This window comes from Curcuma longa, chromosome 20 (assembly GCF_044706935.1).
Source record: "Curcuma longa cultivar G26 ecotype Majalengka, Jawa Barat chromosome 20, ITB_CL_G26_1.1, whole genome shotgun sequence".
NCBI classification, from domain to species: Eukaryota; Viridiplantae; Streptophyta; class Magnoliopsida; order Zingiberales; family Zingiberaceae; genus Curcuma; species Curcuma longa.
This window is the reverse complement of record NC_133880.1, coordinates 8,134,495-8,151,385: the sequence shown is the minus strand read 5'-3', so window position 1 is coordinate 8,151,385 and position 16,891 is coordinate 8,134,495. Positions and strand designations below refer to the sequence as shown.

General features: G+C 49.6%; 1 protein-coding gene across 1 annotated transcript; it reads right to left on the bottom strand.

The window, feature by feature from the left end:
- Positions 1-12,647: 12,647 nt before the first annotated feature.
- On the bottom strand, positions 12,648-16,194 carry LOC141812994 (uncharacterized). The gene is made up of 2 exons (XM_074700918.1): positions 15,679-16,194; positions 12,648-13,993 (listed from the first exon to the last, which is right to left on the bottom strand). Exon 2 carries the CDS (start codon positions 13,611-13,613, stop codon positions 12,648-12,650), a length of 966 nt encoding a protein of 321 aa, XP_074557019.1. The 5' UTR covers positions 13,614-13,993; positions 15,679-16,194.
- Between the last annotated feature and the right edge of the window lie 697 nt (positions 16,195-16,891).

Here is a 16,891-nt window from a genome sequence, read left to right as displayed (position 1 = left end):
GTTACAAACTGTCTGACATAACTCATGATAATTTTAGTCATGTTCGGTTTGCTATGACATGGAAATATTCAAAATGATTTAAGAAGTACAACAAAAAAAAACAAGGAAGAATATTTTCAGAAGAATGGGTTGTGTATTGTAATATAATTTTCATCAAAATAATTATGCTTATATTTCATATCTAAATATTTCACTTTAAAAAAAATTGACGAAACACATGCACAATCATATCTCAGAGTGCTTCAGACATTGAAACACCTCTAAAAATGATTGACGCTGATTAATAGGATCATATTCATTAAATATGAACGGAACCTATTCCTTTCTTCACTTGTCCTGGGAAAGCGAATGCAATGCAAGTGCATGATATAACAGTGAACCAGCCACGTGTCGAGGAGGCGTTGGGCATGTGTCATATCTTAGAGTGCTTCAGACATTGAAACACTCTAAAAATGATTGACGCTGATTAATAGGGTCATGTTCTTTAAATATGAACGGAACCTGTTCCTTTCTTAATTCACTTGTTATCGAAAAGCAAATGCAATGCAAGTGCATGACATAACAGTGAACCAGCCACGTGTCGAGGAGGCGTTGGTCATGTGGACCACCCCAATGCAAAGTACAGGTGTAACCATATTCCTTGTCCCACGTGGTCGACAGCTAGTGGATGGCTTTTTAATCCACGTTACAATTTAGGATTTGTTAACTCTTTAATACTGAGTTAATTTACTCGGAGAATGAATAATAGAATGGACCAGGAGTAAAAATTCACTGCAAAAGAATCATACGTCCTTCATTCACCTATCAAGGATGAAAGGAAACAAAAAAACAAATCTGATTTACAGGAGTAACTCACCGCCAACATTTGGCTTGGGGTGGCTGAAAGGAAAAAATTAATTCATAAATGGATTGACATACCTTCACTTGGTCGTCAATGTTCTTGAAGTACTCGGTTGGGAGCGTTCGAATTTTGTCATATCATAATTGGTGTTGTCTATGAGAATTAAGCTAAGACATTGACGTTGAGATGAAAGGAGAAGGGCAACCTCACACCTCGCTAGATGAATGAGACAATTTAAGCAGAACGTAATCTAAAAAATCCTGCTTGAAGTTGCTCCTCTCTTTCTCCACGACTGTGAACACCATGACACTTGGGATACTACAGTGCTCGACCAACTGCTATAGTGTTTGAGATGCTACAATGCTCAACTTTTATAGTGCTCTAGATGCTATAGTACTCGGTATACTAAAATGCTCTGCTGCTACAGTGCTCGATGGCTACAATACTCAAATACTACAGTGCTCGAGATGCTATAATGCTAGTCTGAAACAGCTCTCGGGATGCTACAATACTCACCTACTGCAATGCTTAGGATGCTACAGTGCTCATCTACTACCGTCTTAGGATGCTACAGTGCTCTACTGCTACAATGCTCTGGATGCTACAATGCTTGGTAGCGTAACCCATTCGGGTTCGAGAGTAGACCACATAGATGCATCCTGTTGACATGACATGAGCTTATACATACCAGACATATTTTTCTTATTGAAAAAACCTGCTCTTGTCTAACAATATACTAAAGGAAGCTACCTGGGTGACTCTTTCTGCTTTGGTTGGGAAGCAAAGAAAAAGCTCTTTTAGATGCCATGGAAAATGAGTATACTGCACTCAAGAGACTTCAATTAGAAGTTATAATGTTGACGTTCATGAGGCAAAATATGGGCTTCATTAAGATAGCATATTTGGTGCTTATATGAATGCAATTGGTGCTGCTTTAAATATGGTTTTCAAAGATAGGGGCACTCTTTTTTGTTCTTAACAAACATTATTTTTTTATAGTGTGTTATCTTAGCTCTTGTAAAAATAACCTATTGTAATATAAAATAAGGTTGTATACAATAGACTCTGATCTGATATGAGATCAAGGGAGAGAATACCTTAGCAAAATAACCACAGTCGAGTACTTTCGACCGACTAGATATCGATCGAGTCATTCTTCCTTCAAATCTGTCTCTGGTGGGTTGGGCTTCCTTCAGGCCGAGCTTCAATGAGATCGACCTTCAAATGAGGTTGGTCTTCAATAGGTCTTCAATAGGTCAGGCTTCAAATGAGGTTGGCCTTTGTTGGGATGACTTCTTAGGAGGTTAGCCTTTGTTAGGATCATTTCTTAGGAGCTTAGCCTTCTCAAGAGGTAGGCTTCCAACTGCTGAGCACCACATGAATGTTCAGACATAAGTCTGGAAAGACTCAAGGAATATGTTAGGAGGGTGGTCGAATCAAGGCTCATTAAGGCCTCTCCGACACTCAAGTCAGACCTTAAAGAAAAGATGGAGAAAATAAAAGGTAAAAATGAATAGTAAGGAGAGTAGAGAATACTAGAATCACCCTTTGATGGTGCAACCCCTTTAAATAGAGAGTAAAAGGGTAACATTGATCCCCAAAGGACATTCCTCTTCTCTCTTGATCGAGAAGACACACTTCTTCTCAAGAGACGCACTTCTTGATGGTTGGCGCTTTAATAATTGCCATGTTGAATCAAAGCTTCAAGTTGGGGGCAGACCCAACTTGGATGCGACTCGGAGGGACTTGACTTGAGGTCTTCTAGGAGGGATGACTTGACCCGAACTTAGTTTGATAGGACCCGAGCTCGGCTTGACTTGACCCAAGCTCATCTTGACTTTGACTTCCAACTCAGCATGACTTTTGACTTGACTATACCATGTGATGCTAACTTTCTCCATCATATAACAAGTCTCTCCGTCAAGTCTAGTCGAAGGAGATGATAGTTCGAATGACTAAACTTTTATATTAAGTCAACTTCATCTGCAGGATAAAGGATAACAAAGTCCATGTGGTTGAGTGTCATTGTCGAATCATCTTACATAGGAGTTGACAGGTCAGTGAGACGGGTTCGATTGAAGAAGTCCTCTGCTGTTGATAATAAATAGAAATATGACTTTATTAGAAATGAGATGGTCATATAAAACCTGGGCATGGTGACTCTGCCCGAGATAGAGGAATTGGATGCCTTGGTCTAACACTAAGGGAATGTTGCCAATGGACACCTGTTTGAGGTAGGAAATTGTTGGAAGGACGCCTCTGTCCGAGACAAAGGGATTGAATGCCTTGGTTCGAGACCAAGGGAATGTTACCGATGGGCGCCTATCTGAGATAGGGAATTGTTGGAAGGATGCCTCTGTTTGAGGTAGAGGGATTAGACACCTTGGTCCAAGACCAAGGGAATGTTGCTGAATCAGGGGCGGAGCTACAAGGGGGGGCGCCTGGGGGCGGTCGCCCCCCTGCCCCCCTGACTTTGAAAAAATAGATAATGATCCGGTGACAGCTATCAAGCTCAGTTGCTTCCCTTTGGAATATATGAATCAATTTCCATTTTATCGAGCACTCAATCAACCTGGTAGTTTTCTTCAGTTCTATACCTGAATGGACCTACCTGGGGAAAGACAGGGAAGGAATGTGGACGAGACAACTGAGTCTTCCGATTGAAGGTGATCTATCTAATCAGGAACCTCGCAAGGTCAGTCCAATGAGTTCAGGGAATGATCCATTCGATTCCACCCATCTTTCATGGATCTTGGCTTGGTGTTCAGCTAAGTCCAGTTCGTTATAATTAAGTCAGTCTAGTCTATCAGCTTCTTCGAATGCCTCTATCTCTATTCTATCTACGTCAATTTGTGATGAAAGCGATTCCTACCTTGGGTCAGGAGCTCTCTTAAGCTCGGAAGTCACTGAACTCTCTTCCCTTGTTAAAAAATGGCCCCCCCTCGGCAAAAATCCTGGCTCCACCCCTGTTGCCGATGGATGCTTGTCCGAGACATGGAATTATTAGAAGGATGCATCTATCTTAGATAGAGCGGTTGGATGCCTTGGTCAAGACCAAGGGAATGTTACCGATGGAGGCCTGTCTGAGACAAAGAATAGCTTTCAAGGACACCTTTGTCTAGAGGGATTGGGCATCTTGGTTTGAGACCAAGGGAATGCTGATGGATACCTTTGTTTGAGATAGAGGGAAATACAATACGTGAGAATTTCTAAAGACACTTTCAAGGAGACAAAATTTATGAATAGATAGCAGCAATATTGCATGGATTAGTAAATCGATAATATGCATGAAAATGAGTTAAAGAAGAGTCCACGTATACAAGCTCGAGGCACAATCTATTCAAACTTGAGTTGTGCTGGTGCTTAGTACTTGGGTGCCTATGTTAACACTTGACAGTCGGTGAGTTGGTCAGATTGATGGCCCTCTTCTGGATTTCTTCTTATGCCTCCCATCTCAACGTCTCAGCTCGAATTATTTCCTATAGATGACATCAATTTGATTCGGTCCGACATCAAGGGATGGAATGACTCAACAAAGTAACCATGACCGAGTACTTTCAGCCAATTGGATATTAATCAGGTTGGTCTTCAAAGGAGTCGGGCTTCAGAGGTGTCGGGCGCTAGGATTCGAGCATCAGTTATTGAGTAAGGAGATCTTCGAACAAGGGTCTAAGACTTAAAGAAAATGTTAGGAGGATAGTCGAGTTGGAACTTGATTCTACCACTTCGACGTTCAAGTTAAACTTCAGAGAAAAGGTGGAGAATGGAAAAAATGAATGATAAATAGAAAGGAGTAAAAAAATGAATTGCTTGCCTGAGTGTGGTAACTGATTACCTTTAAATAGAAAGTGACACCTCTTCCTTTCTTTGTCGAGGGACACATTATTAGAATTTTGGGATCATTAATGTAATTATAAATGTCATGTTATCAATTAATAAGTTGTTCCGGGGATAAACCAAGGGTCTAACCAGGACTTGACTTGTGTCTTAAACTGGTTTCTCCCTGAATGGTCCGTACACCCAGTTAGAGCCCCCCCCCCGGATCCTCATGTCCGGCAGGTCCGGCTCCTCATGTCCGGCAGGTGCCTAGCCGGATGCCTAGCCGGATCCTCATGTCCGGCAGGTGCCTAGCCGGATCCTCATGTCCGGCAGGTGCCTAGCCGGATCCTCATGTCCGGCAGGTGCCTAGCCGGATCCTCATGTCCGGCAGGTGCCTAGCCGGATCCTCATGTCCGGCAGGTGCCTCCGGATCCTCATATCCGGCAGGTGCCTAGCCGGATCCTCATGTCCGGCAGGTGCCTAGCCGGATCCTCATGTCCGGCAGGTGCCTAGCCGGATCCTCATGTCCGGCAGGTGCCTAGCCGGATCCTCATGTCCGGCAGGTGCCTAGCCGGATCCTCATGTCCGGCAGGTGCCTAGCCGGATCCTCATGTCCGGCAGGTGGCAGGTGCCTAGCCGGATCCTCATGTCCGGCAGGTGCCTAGCCGGCTCCTCCTATCCGGCAGGTGCCTAGCCGGATCCTCGTGTCCGGCAGGTGCCTAGCCGGATCCTCCTATCCGATAGGTGCCTCGCCGGATCCTCTCATCCGGCAAAAGTGTGTCCGGATCCTCCCCGCCAGCTAGAGCCTTATATGCTCCACCTGTACCACAGCCGTCCGGCCAAATCTTCTCACGCCTACGACAATTCGCTGGACCCGTGTACCTGTCTTACTTACATTTGTCAATAGATCCTAGTTCACCTCATCATTATTCTCTGACAAGCCCACGCCCCCTTTAATTAATACCATATCCCCGCTGAATATCCCAACAGTGACTAAAGATAGCTTTATTAAACGATAGGACAGCAAGATTGATTATCTCTGCCACCTCATTAATCATGAGAAGACCTATCTTAAATGCTGACGTGACAGGTACATTAATAGTCCTTCTATAAACCGACCACTCCCCTCCACAGGTATCTCTCTGGTTCTCACTTGCAACTTTCTAGAGTCTCTCGATTATTCTCTACTGTTTATCTTCCTCCTTCTTCCACTGCCCCTAACTTGATCGTCGGAGTGGTCGCGCCGGGGCAACACCCGGCCTTCCTACTGACGGTTGTTGTGCTTGCAGGTCCGGTGGTCCTCAAGCTTCTCCTTCTTCTTCTTCTTCCCTTCCCTCTTCTTCTCCACCGACCCCACCCTACGGCGAGCTAGGTCCGGTGACGTGTCCAGGAGCTATTCTCAACCGGAACATAATTTGGCGCCGTCTGTGGGAAACCACTTTGCCCGGGTTTGAGATGCCGACGGACGAACCCCCTCAGCCTCGCCTCATCACTATGACGCAGGAAGAATTTGATCAAGCCGTGGCCGCCGCCGCTGCCGGTTTAGCTGCTTCCCGGCAACCACCCCAGGCGCTAGCTGGTCCTTCACGCCCCCGATCTTTCTCCGGCGAAGCCCCACCGCCGCCCGCGCGCCAGTTATTTGGTCCTACAGAAGCTCATCCTTCACAGGCCCATCAAGCCCATCCTCGACCAATCCATCCAGCACAAGTTCATTATACTCAGGCTCATCTCTCTCAGGTCCAGCAAGACCCAGCCCAGCATACTCCAGTCTATCGAGCTCCAGCCCCTCAGGTCCATGGTCGAACCCACCTTCAACAGTACGAGGACCAAGGGGGAATGTCAGTAGAATCTGCAGCAGCGCGAGCTTCACCTCGCCGCCGCTCAAAGGGGAAGGATCTGCCCCTCGGTGAAGGGAGTAGCTCCCACAAATCCCCTTTTGCCCCTTGGATTCTAGAGGAAGAACTCCCACGCCATTTCCGTGGACCCCAGCTGGTGGATTACACTGGAACGACTGACCCGGAAGATCATCTGGGGAAGTTTGAGAATGTCGCCACACTGCATCAATATACTGACGCCATCAGATGTAGAGCCTTCCTCACCACTCTTGCTGGCGCAGCAGTCCGCTGGTTCAACCACCTACCGCCAGCATCTATTTGTTCCTTCAATGACTTTAAAGATTCCTTTTTGAGGCAGTTCGCCACTAGCAGGGCCTATAGGAAAACAGTGATGGACCTATTCTCCATTAGGCAGAAGTCCAAAGAATCACTCAAACAATATGTACGCCGGTTCAACCAGGAAGCACGCGAGGTTCCTGCTGCCCGGTCGGAGGTGTTAGTCAGTGCCTTTTCCCAAGGACTGATCGAAGGGGATTTCTTTCGGTCGCTTATCAAGAAGCCACCAGAGAATTTTGATGCATTGCTGACCCGCGCCGACAAGTACATCCATGTAGAGGAGGCCCAGTCAGCTCGACGCACCAATGCTGATCCCCACCATGGGTCGAGTCAACAGACAGCTCCGGCGAGCCGAAATGAACGACGACCGCCGCCTCAACCACTTCAACGGCCAGGCCCAGAGCGGCACCCTCGACCAGAAGCCAGTTTCCGCGCCATCCAGGCTGTGGAAGCCAGACCGACGCCATCTTCAGGACCCTCGCGATGGTTGCCCCACTTCTGTGCATACCATAAATCACGGACGCATGACACTCGGGATTGTTATCAGTACGCCCGAGTCCTCAGGGCAGCTGAGGAGCAGCAGCGCCAAGGAAGATCTGCACTTGCCCCCCAGCCTCAAAGAGAAAGTAACACTCAAGTCATTCCTCCATCTATACCGCCCTCTCCGCGGGCCACTTATCAACGCCACCGTTCTCCCCGAGATCGTGAGCCCCTGACGCAGAAGGAGGGAGATACGGCCCAAGGATCCGGTGCTCGCAACCCTCAAGCTGGCAATCAGGACAATGCTCCGAGAGGCCATGTTTTCATGATAACTGGAGGAACCACTGACGGGGACTCCAATCGGGCAAGAAAAGCATACGCCCGGCAGCTGGCAGTCTGCAGTGTAGCAGGGGGATGCATGAGGGACGGACCCATCATGGGATTCGGACCCCAAGATCTAGACGGAGTAGAAACTCCCCATGATGATGCCCTGGTGATAACAGCCACAATAGCCAACTATGATATCTTCCGAGTCCTGGTGGATACAGGCAGCTCTGTTAATATTATTTTCAAGAGAGCCTTTGACCAGATGGATATAGATAAAGAGGATCTGGAGCCGATGGCTACAGCTTTGTATGGGTTTACGGGGAATGAAGTTCGCCCCCTGGGACAAGCTCGCCTCGCCATCTCCCTGGGCGAGGAGCCAGCTAGAAGGACCAGGTATTGTTATTTTATTGTGGTAGATGCACCCTCTTCTTATAATGTAATACTAGGGAGACCTACACTTGGCGCTTTCTCGGCGGTCGCATCTACCCATCATCAGAAAATTAAATTCCCGGTGGGGAATTTGGTTGGGGAAGTGAGAGGCAACCAATTGATGGCGCGTCGATGCTATGTGGACGCCGTTCGGAATGAAGTTCGGAAGATTCCCCGGACCCAAGAAGCTGGAGTTCATGCAGTTCAAGAAAGGCCAAATCCCCGGACTTCTGAAGAGAAGGAACTTTTGCAGGTCTGCCCTGATCGACCAGAAACAACAGTGCAAGTTGCTGCCGACCTATCTGCTGAATTGAGGCTGGAGGTGGCTGAATGCCTTCGGCGGAATCAAGACGTCTTCGCCTGGACACCGGAAGATCTCACAGGAATTTCCCCATCTGTCGCCACCCACCATCTCAACGTCCTTCCTGGAGCTCGCCCTGTCAAGCAGAAGCGCCGGCATTTTGGCTCGGAGCAGAACAAAGTTATTCGAGAGGAAGTGCAGAAGTTGCTGGCTGCCGGATACATCAAGGAAGTGCAGTTCCCCACTTGGCTGTCCAATGTGGTTCTGGTGCCGAAGCCGGGGAACAAATGGAGGGTGTGTGTAGACTTCAGAGATCTAAACAAGGCTTGTCCGAAGGACTGCTACCCCCTGCCTCGGATAGATCAGCTAGTAGACTCTACTGCCGGTTGTGAATATATTTGTATGTTAGATGCTTATCAGGGATATCATCAAATCCCTCTTTCTGTAGATGACCAAAATAAGGTCAGTTTTATAACGGCAGATGGAACTTTTTGCTACACTGTTATGCCGTTTGGACTTAAGAATGCTGGAGCCACCTATCAGCGGCTGATGGATAAGATATTCCGACATCAACAAGGGCGGAATATTGAAGTCTATGTAGATGACATACTGATCAAGTCAGAGAAAGGAAGTTCCCTCATCACAGATATAGAAGAAACGTGCAATACTCTGCGCCAGTACGGTTTGAAGCTGAACCCTTCCAAGTGCTTGTTCGGAGTCAAAGTGGGTAAATTCCTTGGGTATATAGTGACTGAAGAGGGAATAGAAGCCAATCCGGACAAAGTACAAGCGCTCGCCCAAATGTCTCCCCCCCGCAACCTCAAAGAAGCACAAAAATTAATGGGCCGAATCATTGCACTCTCCCGGTTTATTTCTCGGTCAGCAGAACGCAGTCTCCCTTTCTTCAAAGTGTTGAAGAAAGCACAGAAATTCCAGTGGACCGAAGATTGTGATAAGGCATTCTCAGAACTTAAGGAATACCTCTCCCAACTCCCCCGGCTTGCTAAACCTTCTCCAGGTGAACCTTTGTGGATGTATCTTTCGGCCTCCCGATTAGCTGCCAGCTCAGTCCTAGTAAAACAAGAGGGTCAGTCTCAGCACCCCATTTACTTTTCCAGTCACCTTTTCAAAGATGCCGAGACTAGATATTCCAACATGGAAAAGTTAGCATGGATGTTGGTGCTGACTGTTCGGAAGCTGCGACCGTACTTCTTGTCTCACCCGGTTACAGTCCTGACCAATAGTAACTTGGGCCGGCTCCTTACCCAGCCCGGAATCTCCGGGCGGCTAGCCAAATGGACTGTGGAATTGGGGGAGTATGACATACAATATCAGCCCCGCACTGCTATTAAGGCTCAGGCCTTAGCCGACTTCCTCACCGAAATACCTGACGGGGAGCCAGATCAAGCGTGGAAAGTATTTGTGGACGGCTCCTCCAACAAGCAAGGGAGTGGAGTGGGGGTTATCTTAAGTTCTCCTCAAGAAGAAGAAATCCGGCTCTCCATCAGATTGAGTTTTCGGGCCTCCAACAACGAAGCAGAGTATGAAGCTGTTCTTGCTGGTCTTCAGGCAGCTAGGTGGATGGGCGCCACTCGGGTTCACCTTCACTCTGATTCACAACTGGTGGCGCAGCAGGTGGAAGGGAAATATGAAATTCATAATGACCGGCTCCGCCGTTATGCCGAAGCCTTTAAGAAGATGAGGGCAGAGTTTGCAGAAGTGACTGTCCAGAAGATTCCCCGAACTGAAAATAACAAAGCTGACGAGTTGGCCCGGTTAGCAAGCTCTTTATCCGAATGGTATTCAGAGAAAACAGACTCACAAGTTTCCTTTATAGCTCAAGTTGAACCGGAGTCGGAAGATCATACCCTGGACTTAGTCGAGCCAGAAGATTGGAGGAGCCCTTTCTTGGACTTCCTCCGAACCGGCACCACTCCACCGGATGCTAGCCTGGCCAAAACCCTCCGGAGGCATGCTGCCCGTTTCACTATTGTCGAAGGACATCTATACCGGCGCTCCTTCTCTCGCCCTCTTCTCAAGTGCTTAGGGCCGACGGATGCTGATTATGTTTTAAGGGAGGCACATCAAGGATGCTGTGGTAACCATGCCGGAGGAAGGTCGCTGGCCCGAAAGGTATTATTAGCCGGATATTTCTGGCCAACCCTTCAAGCGGACGCAGCCAAGTTGGTGTCCACCTGCCTACACTGCCAGAAGTATCAGAACTTCTCACGAAGGCCAACAGAGAAACTAAAGGCCTCTACTACCGCCTGCCCCTTCGACCAATGGGGCATGGACATTGTAGGACCCTTCCCAACAGGGCCACAGCAGAAGAAGTACTTGCTGGTAGCTGTAGACTATTTTTCCAAGTGGGTGGAAGCTGAAGCTCTTGCCCGCATCACTGAGGAAGCTGTTATTAAGTTTTTATGGCAGAACATCATCTGCCGATACGGCATCCCTCACCGACTCGTCTCAGACAATGGCCGACAATTCCAGGGAAGAAAGATTCAAGCTTGGTGCCAAGGGCTTGGCATTCAACAGGCATTCACCTCCGTGGCCTATCCACAAGCTAACGGCCAAGCCGAGGTAACCAATCGGGAAATATTACATGGTCTGAAGACCAAGCTGGATCATGAAAAAGGCAGCTGGGTGGAGGAGCTGCCAAGTGTGTTATGGGCCCATCGGACCACCCCAAAGGAGAGTACAGGTATGACGCCGTTCCACTTGGTGTACGGGGGAGAGGCTGTGGTACCTATGGAGGTCGGGATCTTATCCGATCGAAGAAGGCTCTATGATGAGGACAATGGTAAACGACGGAGGCTGGAGCTAGACTTCCTTACTGAAGACCGGGATCAAGCCGCCTCTCGACTCGCCGCTTACCGACAGAAGATGAGTAACACTTACAACAAACGAGTAATTCCCAGGTCGTTCCAAGTAGGTGATCTGGTATGGAAGAAAGTAAAACCTGCCGGTGAAGTAGGCAAAATGGAGCCGCCTTGGGAAGGCCCGTACAAAGTGTTCAAGAAAACAAGTTCCGGCGCTTACTACCTGGCTGACCCGAATGGCAAGGAATTAATCAGACCATGGAATGCCACACATCTTCGGCCCTATCAAACATAGCATCTCCTCAACGCCAACTGTAAGTTGTACGTCTTCTTGTCTCTTTTGTACTTAATAACATTTATGTCTCCTCAGACTCTCCCCATACACACGCCCGCCGGCCATGCGATACACTCTCCCTCCTCAGGTGAAGTCAGGGGTCAACATAGTTAAATTCAGGTCTCGGACCTGCGCCATCAGCAATTGCCCTTTTCAGGGTCCAACCTCCCTTCGGCTTAGACATAGCCAAGGTTGAGCTTAATTCAGGTCTCGGACCTGCGCCATCAGCAATTGCCCTTTTCAGGGTCCAACCTCCCTTCGGCTTAGACATAGCCAAGGTTGAGCTTAATTCAGGTCTCGGACCTGCTCCATCAGCAATTGCCCTTTTCAGGGTCCAACCTCCCTTCGGCTTAGACATAGCCAAGGTTGAGCTTAATTCAGGTCTCGGACCTGCTCCATCAGCAATTGCCCTTTTCAGGGTCCCACATCCCCTCGGCTTGGACATAGCCAGGGTTGAGCTCAATTCAGGTCTCGGACCTGCTCCATCTACGATGGCCCTTTTCCCGGGTCCAATCTCCCCCGCGCTCTCCCAGCCATGATCAAGGCCAAGCAAGTTTTGCACCTACCTTTCCAACTTTACACTAAGTCTGGGACCTGCTACAGACAGCAAAACATAGAAGAACGTTCGCCAATGTCCGCTTTGAGATAAACACGAAGTGGTCGATGACGCAGGTAAGCCTCCGATTCACTCACGAACTCGAACAGCTCCCAGGTATGTGCCCCCCTCCTCCCAACCGACAGGGACAATGTATGCTTACGTATTACTCGTAGGTGCGGACGCCATAATTCCTCCACTCGTAAGGATACGATGCTTCACTTAACACCCCCCACCGCCTACGAATCGTCCAAGTATCTAAATAAGTCCTATCTGGTAATCTTCCGCTAGCCCGGATCCTATAGTCCTAGTATCCTTCACAAAGCTTGAGTCCTCTGCCAGAGGTCACCCTCGCCCTCACAAACACGAAACTTAGCGGCCCTCAAGCAACTGCGTAGAGAGATACGGAGTTATCTAACAACTTACCCCACTCGGTCGAGCACATCCGAAATAAATGATAAATCAAGAAGACCCTACAAAGTCTGTCATTGCAGCCAGAACGATACAAAGAGACAAGACCCATTACATTCATTTCTTCTTTTTTCCCTTTCCTTTACCAGCCGAAGGCCCCTTGATAATCGCCGAAGCCGTCCGAGCAGCAGCCGGCAAGGCCTTCCAAACCTCTTGAGGATCCAACTTGTCTAGCACTTCATCCGGAAGGTCCACCCCTGCTGCTTGTAGTTGCCGCAGCGCTCCCTCAAAGCCAGACTGAAGCATGCCGGCTGTCCGCTCCAAGAATTGGTCAGTGAATTCCTTAGACTTTAACCAGGCTTCCTTGGCCGCCTCAAGCCGGTCCTCCTCACTCAGCTTGTAAGCAGCCAACTCACCTCGAGCATCAGCCGACACCCCTTCCACTACCCTAGCTGCATCCGTCAGTTCAGCAATTCGCTGCTTCAGGCCTGCGGATTCAGCCTCCAGCTTTTTAATTTGCTCCTGAAGTCTTTTGGACTCATCCGAGGCAAGTTCCAACTCAGCATCCCGGATGTCAAGCTGCTCATCCAAGCGGTCAAGTTCATCTTCTCGATCTTTGAGTTGTGACCATATTTTGGAAAGCTGATCCCCCTTCCGATGAAGATCCTCCTCAAGATCTTGCGCTCGATCCCAGGCCTCTCGCAATTCGGCTTCTAGATGCTCTGCTCTGTCTTCAGCCGTTTGCTGCCGGGCTAAAGCAAGGCTGGCCTCATGCTTCTGTCTCGCAGCTTCACTTTGAGCCTCTTGAAGCTCAAGGGCCCTGGCTGCTTCCCTAGCCTGTCGTTCGCGCGCTTGAAACGTCTCCCGGCTCTGTAGCTCCTCTACCCTCTTCTCCAAAGCCTTAATAGACTCTGCTGATTCCCGAGCTTGCAGCTCACTCATCTGTGACCCCTCTCGACCCCGCAGCTCCGCCACCTGCTCCTCCAAGGCTCGAAATTGGAGGCACACCTGGGGCAGTCGGTTGCGCACTTCCAAAAGTTCACCTAAGGCCTGCGTTCCCAATTGCTGATCAGCTGATGCCATCGAACGTGATTAACAAAAATAAAAGCGGGGGTTACCCGGATGGTCGCATAGATGCCGCGACTAGTCACGTCTGATAGTACCAACGGAGCATAGTGGGTATGGTCTCGGATAGACCTTACCACCTCCATTATCTTGTTGACTTCTGAAGGTGTGAAAGGTGCGTCTGCCGGAGCTCTGGGCAAATAAGCCTGTTGAGGAGGAAATACCCCTTCTGGGAATATCCCCGCGGCACCTTGAGGAATAGGAGATGGGGGAAGGGGGAAGGACCTTGCCTCAAAGGGTGGACACCCCTCGGGAGCAACCATCCTGCTTGCTGTACCCTGCCCTTCTGCTGGAACCTCAGGAGCAGGCTGAGAAGTCTGCCCTGCCATAAGAGGATGCTCCACCACCTCCGCCGTCTCCCCTGGCGCTCTTCCTGGCCCAGCTGAAAGCATTTGCGCAGTCTCCACCAGCGGCGTGACCGGGAGCACTGCGGGCGTTTTCACCAACAAATCCGCCGGCACCTCTGATGACGAAGCAGGGAGGCCTTCGGACGTTGATTGCGGCACCTGGCTTGGTGGCATGGCAACTTCCCTCACCTCGGTCTCCTTGGCACCCGAAGCTGAAGTGGTAGGAAGTGCCCGTGTCAAGGACTGAGATAAAGGAAGAAGATCGTCCTCCGCATCAGCATCCGGCTCCGCGCATGGAGCTGCCGGCAGGGTAGCTGCCAGCTCCGCAGATGGTCCTACGGAGGGCAAAGGAAGATCATGGGACGATTGCTCCTGCGCTGCAGTTACCGGAGTCGTCACCTCTATCATGTCCATCGCCTCCTCCAGAATGGGATCAAGAATTGGCACAATCGCCGGGGCCGGTGGGAGGAGCATGGGTTGCCTCCTACATCTACGACTGGCTCCACCTCTGAACCAAGGGGTGACGAAGGCGCAGATTCCCCTGCACGACTGGCCGATAGGTGCCCTGTTGGCGTACCCGGCCTCGTTCCTGTCGGGTCGTCCTCTCCTTCAGTTGGGCGCGCCGCCTGACGGCTCGATCCGGTTCCTGGAGTAGATGGTGGGGCCCTGGCCGGACTAGATTTTTTCTTCTTCGGTTTTACTTTGGCCGCCGGTTCCGGCCTCGCCTTTTGCTTCAACTTCCTTGGATCAAAGGTAATCGGGCGCGGTCGGGATGCTTGCTCAGGATCTGGCTCCTTGATCGTCAGCGCTTTGGCAGTTGAAAGCTCTTTTCCCGATGGTTCTGGGGTACGGGACTTCGAGGCCTGAGGAGCCTTCCCACCTGATTGGTCAGATCGAGGTTTTTTAGACCGAAGCTCCCTCTCCTGAGCCTCTTCTGGTAAGGGTCTCTTCTCTACAGCCCTCTGAGACCTCGTCTCAGACCCGGCTGCGGCCGCTTGACTGCCAGCCGACGTGGCGGGTGCCGGACTCCCTTCAGAAGGAATGGTTGCTGTTGATTTCTTAAAAGAGGCCCGGTCCCATTTGATAAACTTGTTCAGTGACGCCGCCATCAGAAGATCCTCTGCAGACCAACAGATAAATATATGAAATTAGAAATCGGTGAACTAAGAAAAGAAACATCTACTTACTAAGTGGCTGAGACAGCTCCGCAGCGACGGGGCTCAGACCGGCTTGAAATAGCAAACCCTCTTCACTAAGCAGCCGGTCCGTATGGAACAACAAACCGTTTATCACCTGGAAGGCGGATTGGTAGGCTGCATGCGACTTATAGTTGCCTAGCCGAGGAGGAGGCGGCGTCTCATCCTGCCAATCAGTAACGCGAATAGGGCTCGGGGGACGAACGAAGAAGAATCTCGTCCTCCAAAACTTCACAGATGACGGAAACTCAGCTAAGAACTTGTGGTGAGGGCGTGCGTTTAGATAAAAGACTCCCTCTTCTCCCTTCTTGGGATAAAAAAAGTAGTGGAGGATAGTCGGGTGGAGAGGAATGTCATACACATGAAAGAGGATACAAGTGCAAGCTAGAAACCGAAAAGTATTGGGAGCGAATTGGTTAACTGGGACACCAAAATACGCGGCCACCCTTAGAAAGAAGTCAGGAACAGGGAACCGAAGACCTCCTTCCAATTGGTCAAGGAAGAAGGTCTGATAACCGGGAGGAGGAAGGTGTGGACGGTGATGGCTCTTAGGCACCTTAATCTTATACTGACGGGGGATCCCAAATCGATCCCTTATCGCTGACCTAGTGTCGCTATCAAAAACCGAAACCATGGACTCATACCAAGCTTGGTTAGACTCTGACATGCCTACAACCCCGAAAACGAAAGAAAGGAGAAGGCCAAAAATGCGAACTAAGATAGGAAGGGGAAGCTTACGCCGGAAAGATTGCCGAAAAAGGGAAAGAAGAGCACTGTAGACGCCTGAGGCAGAAGTGTCGACGGCAGACGAGAGGCGCGAGGAAGAAGATCGCGAGATGAGTCTTTCGAGAACTCACGCCGGTTATGTATCGGAACCCTAACTCTCCGTAGCCGTCAGATCAGGGGTAAAGAAAAGGCGGGATCTCCTTGGAGCCGTCGGATCTGAGCACGTTTCTCCGAACGGTTTTGCTGACGTCAGACGCTGCATACGAAAAGACAAAAAAGCAGAGCACGCCTCTTTTATTACTTATGTCGGGAATGGTAACGCCCCTCTCCGCCCACACGACGCCAGTACTTACTGTAAATACCGCCAATCATAGCGTGACACGCGTCTCCACAACTTATTCTCCTTGACACCGCATATCAGTTTAATTATTGGTTTAATTGTCCCGCTCTCTCTCTCTCTCTCTCGGTTGGTTCAGCACACTCCTCTGATAGCGCTCGAACTCAAGCCTAGCCGTCATCTATGCCATCCCTCTTATCCTAATGAACCTTGCTTGTTACGCATTAGATAGTACATTACATTTACAATAAACAAGATTTTTATTAGCATAAGCAAGCCATTACATTAGCAGTAACAGAGCAGAAGTAAGGAGACGATCACTCCGAAGAAGGGTCACGGGGTAGCCTTCTGACCGCAGTTTGCATGAACCCCATCTCCTCCTGTATCTTCTCCAGCATGCTCAGCACTGCGGAAGTGGATCCCTCAACATGACCCGCCACGACACTGCCCTGGGTAGCTCTTACCTTGATGATGTCCTGAAGCCTCCGTATCTCCAGCTTAGCCTGGATCAGCTCCTCCTCGACGTGCTTCAATCTCTCCTCCGCTACACGGGCTCGATAGAGAGCCACCTGCACCCGTGTCTCCATCTCGTTCGAAACATGGGGGTGCGTGGTGGAACCCGTTTCGGAT

What these genes read in the sequence shown, in the direction of transcription:
- LOC141812994 (XM_074700918.1), bottom strand. Translation starts at nt 13,613, where the DNA reads ATGGCATCAGCTGATCAGCAATTGGGAACGCAGGCCTTAGGTGAACTT.